General features: G+C 37.7%; 1 protein-coding gene across 1 annotated transcript in view; it reads right to left on the bottom strand.

The window, feature by feature from the left end:
* Nucleotides 1-635: 635 nt before the first annotated feature.
* ARHGAP15 (Rho GTPase activating protein 15) overlaps nt 636-7458 on the bottom strand; it is a 629407-nt gene continuing 622584 nt past the window's right edge. Inside the window, exon 14 of the mRNA XM_039250736.1 lies at nt 636-999. Within this exon, the coding sequence (XP_039106667.1) occupies nt 816-999 (184 nt within the window). The 3' untranslated portion in view covers nt 636-815. The remainder of the gene's footprint in view (nt 1000-7458) is intronic.

Genomic DNA, 7458 nt, shown 5'->3' with positions numbered 1-7458 from the left:
AACATTAAAAATGAGTGGTCATGCAATTCCTGTATAATATAAAGATCAAAATTCCAGGGCCCTAATTTTGCTTCTCACTTATAAGACAGTATGTTTATGGGACTGCAAATACTCTGTGTGTGTGGGGGGGGGCATAAAATCTCCAATGACAAATGTTTTGAACTATCATTTTTCTTCGAAAACATTGCCATTCAACATGTTGTGTTTGTAAATTTCACCATCTAGCGTTGAGGATAGCTGGGCTATATTTTATATTTGCACATGCGGGAAATGTTCCTGAGAGATGAGATATATCTATTTTAGTGGAAAACCTAATCTTCTTTGTTCATTCAAAAATTATTAATTTCTGGCTTCTTTCCTCTGTTGGTTCCTCTCATGTACAAGTAGGAGTATGAGAACATTCCTGAGGCAGCCAGGTTAGTGAGAAGGCTCACCTGGGTGCACAAATACCCATGCTGACAACACTCACACTCACACAGTTATACACCCGATGCTTGGGAGCAGCTTTAAAACTGCTTTTTGGATATGTGCTGTGCTCCACACATTTTTAACAGTGTGGAGCATGCGTAATGAATGCCTCGAAGCGCTAGAAGGGACAGGAATGAAGGGGTTAATGTAGAACACATATAGGCAAATATTGTCAACTATTTTATTCAAATGTTTGGAACTTAAACACAAAATTATCATTAGGTTTTCACAAAACGAGGCATCTGTCGCTTGAAAGGAAAAAAATATTTCAGAAATATGTTTACAGAAATGTAAAAATATTAGGCATCGAGACAGATGTGAACATATTCAGTAACTTGTCTTGTCTGTCAGTCTTCCTCTGAGCCGAAGATCTTATTGTACTCACTCAGCATGAGCTCCGCTATCTGGTTTTGGTATACCATATGTACCGCCATGTTCCCCATCTCATCTTCAGCTCGCAGAAGGGTGGGTCCAAATACAATCCCCAGGCTTTGCGTGGACATGAGGTTCTTGGAGGCTTTGGCCACTATCCTGGAGGGGGAAGAGAAAGAAAGAAGATTCCATGAGTTTGAAGTGAAATTGTGGTTACTTTTGATTTATAAAATTCTGTGTTTTTGAGTGCTTTTTTTTTTTTTTAAATTTCAGTTTAAAGAAAGGGCAATGATTGGCTTTGGCAAAACAGAGAATGCAATGCAGGCAAAACATTTTTCTAGTTCTACAGAAGCGGCAACTACTGTAACATTCTTTAGTCTTCTGCTCTTTATGTTTTATTGTATGAAAATAGGACCTATGACTTTGGAGAGAAGGATTCATTGCCTTGTACAACTTTTTATCCCCATAGTACTGGACATTGTAAGTGCTCAATAAATGTAGCATGAATAAGTAAACAGCAAACGATTCTGTGGAGCGTTAACAAGAGTCAGCCTTCGAAATGTTTATAGTCGGGGCAGCTGGGTAGCTCAGTCAGTTAAGCACCTGACTTCAGCTCAGGTCATGATCTCGTGGTTTGTGAGTTTGAGCCCCATGTTGGGCTCTGTGGTGACAGCTCAGAACCTGGAGCCTGCTTTAGATTCTGTGTCTCCCTCTCTGCCCCTCCCCTGTTCACACTCTGTCTCTCTCTCTCTCAAAAATAAATAAACATTAAACATTTTTTTGAAAAGTTTATAGTCAATGGAGGAAACACCTAAAATATATAAGAACTGAAGCACAATAAATAAAACAATATATGCACAGTTGATGATGGAAAGTAGACATAGACCAAAAAAATAATAAGATTTTAGTGATTGGAGTAAGAAAAGTGTTTCTGACAAATGCTGACTGGAATATGATTTGTAGAGAAGGTAGGTTCTAAGACATTTAGGTGTATGGCAAAATTCTAAGTGTCACCATTCTTTTTAGACATCCAATTTAGCTTACACTTCCATAAAATACAGAATCCTGTAGCATTTGCACAAGGAAAGAGTCCCACTGGAATCGAAGAAATGTTTGCTTGTGTGAGGACTGTATGGGGAGCTGGAATACCCATGAAACATTAGGATGTGGTTTTATTAATGGTTACACCTTGCCTGCTTCAACACAGGACTCTTAAAAGGAAAATAAAGCCCATCCTATATATTGAGACTTAATTCTTACCATTGGAGCCTACTTCATTTTATATTACAGTTAGAAAGGTTGAGGTTTTAGCAATGTTAAGGAAATAGGGATAGCATATGGAAGGACAGGGTACTAAGAAATACTAAACTCTGCACTCTACCAGACACCTTGACCCAAGGGAAATATGAGTGTAGAGAAGAAAGTGAGGCAAAGGAACTTTATCACAAGGCAGTCAGGTCTCCATCTCAGAGCTCTCTGTCGAACACTGAAATGCTGGACTTTAGAGTATCTTTTGTTTGGTCCTCTATCAAGGGAGGCAGGAAGCCTTGGTTTACTTATCTTTTCATAGACTCAGATTGCTGAAGTACCAGTTCTGTGACCAAAAAACCATGCCTTCTCTCTCCTGAATGAGACTGAGAAGGACCAACACCACTGATTTATGACTCCCCACAGCACGCGTGCATGGCCAGCAAAATGCCCTTGACTTGCTCAATATAAACAAAATCAATATTGTTCTAAATAATTGTATTATCATCTCATTTAATCCTCATAACAATTCTATTAGTTGGCTTCTATGACTGAGCCCATTGTACACAGGAAAACAATGAGACTGAGAGAGGTCTAGTGCCTGATGTCATACAGAACTGAGTTTCAGACCCATGCAGTCTGGTTCCAATGCCTTGGGAAGCATCAGCATGGTGTGTGGTATAACTCCTATCATTAATTACTGGGCCAGCTTGTCATTCTGCCATCTCCCATAACATTATAAGATCCTTCCATGAAAGGTCTGAATTTGTATTCCCCACTGCAGAATTGTGATTGACAGCCTGATTCTAACAGATTTATTGTGGGCAAAATGGCTCTCAAATTTCGACTGAATATTAAAGGTATTCTGCCTCCCATTTTCACCTTTTTTTCCTGCTTTCAATGGAGAGCATGTATACCTGTGAGCAGCACTGACTTGGCTACCTCCTGGAAAGTGTTCTCATATTTTAGAGTGTCCGTGAGTTATCAGAGCCTTCAAGTTTAAAGTTTCCTTTGGAACATAAGAAACTATGCCACTTTGTAACTGCATTTACCAAAAGTCTGTGGAAAGATTTAAGCATTCTCCTAACCTGGAGTGGGGAATGAATGCAGTGAATTAGCCTTTGCTTCATTTTAAAACATGTATTTAAACAGACTTTTCTCTTTTGATTTTAGAGTAACACCTTTTTGTGATACTCTTTCATTGACTCTATCACAATTAAAAAAAACTCATCAAAGGCAAATATGGAAACAAACATAACTAATCAAGTGAGTACAAATTAGGCAAAAGTTGCCTTAACAAATTTATCTATAGCTATAAGTTGATAAGATTTTTCTAGCAGAGAACAGGGCTCAGAGGTAATAGGGCATGGATACAGTAGAAAAGAAGCAAGAAAGTATTGACAGTGTGAGGTCAAATCACTGATATAAGGCATCTTGACCAACAAGGAAGAAGAAAATTAGGACTGGAGTCCAGGAAGACTGGAAGGGGGAAGTGACGATGGGAAGATTGACTTGAGGATTGAAGATGTATTTTCCTATTCAATAATAGCTATGATTTTCATTGGTAGAGGAACAGTGAAATTTGGGATAGTCGGGAGACAGAATTGCATCAAACTTACAAAGAGGAGGCTAGCAATCAAGGGAATCCAAGAGCTCACTATTGGAGAGGGTGGTCGGAGCTGTCAGGAGGGTTCAAGAGTATCCTGGAAGAGGCCTATAGTGTCTGGAGAAACCTGTGTGTGTGTGTAGGAGGGTGGCCCAGCTTTCCAGGGCATACTAGAAAGTTATAGCATGTAGGACATGGGCCATGAGGATGAAGAAAGAAGGATAAAATGGGGCTAGACTAGTTTTCAATTTTCCCTGAGTTCTTCATATTTTTCCTGCTCAGCCAAAGGCCTGGTCTTTGAATCCAGAGTAGGGCAAAATCTAGAGGAGGAAACCAAGACTTGAGTTTAAAAAGGATGGAGAGTAGGAGGCTAGCCCTCCATGTCCGAACCCACCTAGAGGAAAGATTTCTCTATCTTAGCCAGTGGGTTATGCAAGAGGATTCTTGTAAGGGATTTCTGCCAATGCATCAGTTTCCTAAATTTCCTGTGGACAAATGTTCATTTTGTGCTTTTATGCATGTGTCAATGTGGAGCATTCATTCCATCTCAAACTTGTATCCTTTCCATCCATTTCTTTGCACACTCTGCATACTGTTTGATTTTAATAGAACCAGCTTTAGCATATGAGTGCTTTAGCTTTAAAATAATCTTGTTATCATTAGATTTTACTAAACAACACATCGCTTTGTATTCTTGTTACATTTGCATTACTGCAGGTTAAATTTCCTTAACAGCTTGGAGTTTTCTACTAATTTTGGAAAATCAAGTTACTTGGAGTAACTTTAAGAAAAATCAAATGTAGTTAAGAAAGAAAGTTAATAAGATAATGCAGATGTGTATTAAATAGAATATACCCATCTTTCTTATTCAGTGTTACAGAATGTGTGCTTGTGTGTGTGTGTGTGTGTTTATGTATATTTCATTGGCAATTTTTTTTCTGAGTATCGACCAACCAGTAGTTGGTGTGTGGAGAAATCAAACTTTTTGGTTAGAAAAGATACTGAAAGTGAGTACCAATTTGGGGTAGAAGTCACCATCTATTAAATTATATGATTCATGTAGGTAGGCAAATACATTTTCATATCAATGTTTAAACTGGATTAGATTCCTTTCTAATAGTGAATAGACATTTCTATCAAAGAAGTCCCAAAATTGGGGATGTCTTGGAAAATGTATTAAGGTCGTTATAAACTTCCTTTTTCAAATGCAAACTTAACTGCTCTCTACCTCAATAAACTGTTAAACAGTTAAGTGGTTGATTTAGGACCACATAGGGAATCAACCAGAATTTTAAAGTATCGCTAGAATATTATTTTGAAAAATTATTTAGATCTCATAGGTTTTTTGTTTGTTTGTTTTGTTCTGTTTGTACCTCAAATCGATGGATACCAAAATTTCCACTCCCACTGTGAGGACCAGCTGCATATTGCAAGTGCTATTTTATCTAAAAACTTCAACAGTAAACACATGTAGAGGAGAAACATAGGCTATTGAAAGAAACAAAAGTCATTCATGGAAAAAAAAAATCCAAAGGCAGAAAACTCTCAAAAACAATTAAGTTATACTTCCAGTAGCTTAAAATGAGTTGAGTCATATATTTGGAAAGGAGGCTCTGACTCAGAAACCATGTAGATTTTTTACTATGGGTCTGATGATACTTTTCACTGAGGTGAGTTCTGCAAAACCCCCTTTCTGCAATGTGATTTACAAAAACAGCATGCCAAAGTAAGATAAGTTTTGGAGAAGTTGTATGCCATTTATTTTCTTGGAAATTCATGTTACACAATAGCAGAATAAAAGCTCTGAAAAGTCCTGCAGGAAAAAAAAAATATCCCTGCTCCTCTTTGTTTGACTCATGTCTTCCTTAACTGTGTTGGATGTCAAGATTCCCTTTCCTGAGGAGCACGGGTTAGGAAATGCCGTTCTGGCTGGTTTTGCCAAAGACCTACTATGTAGGTTTGAAAGTCTTAGGGATTTTACCCTCCTATGCCACCTGGTTTTGGAAGCTAACCCGAAGAGGTCAGATTGCGGTCATTTCTGGAAAGTTCCACCCCTCTGGCAGGGCTTAGATTTCATTAGGCCTTAAACTCCATGACAGTGTTGTAAATTTTGAGCTACAATTTAACCTGTTTTCAACAAAGAAATGAAAGAAATCTCCCTTCAGTGGCAAAACAAAGACTAAAATGCAAAAGAACACATCGGAATGAGAAAGGTGAGGCCAAAGACATGGTTGAAAGATTAATGTACAGTGAATTGATGGATGGGCAAGGAGGTGCAAAAACATTCAGATCTTATAACAATATTTGGGAATTCCTCTACATGGTTGTTTACTCACCATTAATTTATTTCCAGAAATGCCTACAGCAAAGATTCTAAGCAACATGAAGAGCTCAACGTTTAGTGACTGGGAAAGTTTGACTAATAGGAAAAAGACCCCAAACTCCACTCTTTTGAGAATGGCTATTTATTAATACTGCTTAGTTTAAAATAACCTGACAAAAAATATTATGATTTTTAAAATTCGTTCATGAAATATCGCTTGATATACATTCACTGTAAAAGCAATTCTAATACTGTTAAATAAAATTCAAGTTTATAAAATCTTGAAATGGGTAAGAATTCATTTTTCTGGCAAGAGCTGAAAACATGATATACAGTTTACAGCACAGAAAGAAGAGGAAATGCCAGGGCTGCTTTTTGTCGGGTCCAAATGGAAGGAGCAATGATCCATCAATTTAAGATTATTTTAGAAATAATCTATGATCCAGGGCTACAGATGTTGGACCTCAGACAAAAAAATCCTTGCAGCCTTCTGTTGGGTAACTTTTTTTTTCCTCAAAAGTGAGCTGAATTGCTAACCCAAAGAAATTTCTTAGTTGCTTTAAATCACTACCAAATGACTCCAACTGAAAGAGAGCTTTCCTATAAAACTCAAAATTAATGCTGAATTAAGAAGACCAAAGCATTTAATAATAGTCCAGTTCCCAACAAATATACAGATGTAAACTTTCTTTTAACTCTGTGCTTTGCTGTTACCATAGTGACTTGCGAAGGAAGTTGAAAGCCACAAAACTGCCTGCAGGACAGCTCTCGAGTTATTGGAGGTGGACTAGAAGTGTCTGCTTCCCTATCTCCGGAATGCTATTATTTTCCAACACACATAACTTTAGGATGGCTTAACTTGAATGGGGAAACTGCAGTGGTAAATCTTGCCATCAGGTCAGACCTACCTCACAAAATACAGCTTATCCATTGTATATGAGGTGTTACTTTTGACTTTGACTCTTTGACCACTTAAGGAAAGAGAAGCTGTTAAAAATAGAATAAATTTTCAATGTGCTTGACTTCTGTTTCCTATGTGCTACAACTATTTTGGGGGGATCCTTGCTAACCATAGCTTGCTACCCTCAATTTGCACAAACTATGCTGTTTACATTGGCTTCTTTCTTTTCTTTCTTTCTTTCTTTCTTTCTTTCTTTCTTTCTTTCTTTCTTTCTTTCTTCCTTCCTTCCTTCCTTCCTTCCTTCCTTCCTTCCTTCCTTCCTTCCTTCCTTCCTTCCTTCCTTCCTTCCTTCCTTCCTTCCTTTCTTCCTTCCAGTAAGACTGGGGACAAAGCAGGATTTCAACTTTCTCCCTTATAAAAGCAGAACTTTCACAAATGTTTTTTGTATTTAACACTAACGTGTGTTGAGGTGGTCATTCACTGGTAATTTAGCTATTTAAAAAAAATTTTTTTTAATGTTTAAGTTTGAGAGAGAGAGAG

Source organism: Hyaena hyaena, unplaced genomic scaffold (assembly GCF_003009895.1).
Source record: "Hyaena hyaena isolate Hyena2069 unplaced genomic scaffold, ASM300989v1 scaffold_381, whole genome shotgun sequence".
NCBI lineage: Eukaryota > Metazoa > Chordata > Mammalia > Carnivora > Hyaenidae > Hyaena > Hyaena hyaena.
Note: the sequence above shows the minus strand (reverse complement) of the source record. Positions and strands in the feature narration are given on the sequence as shown.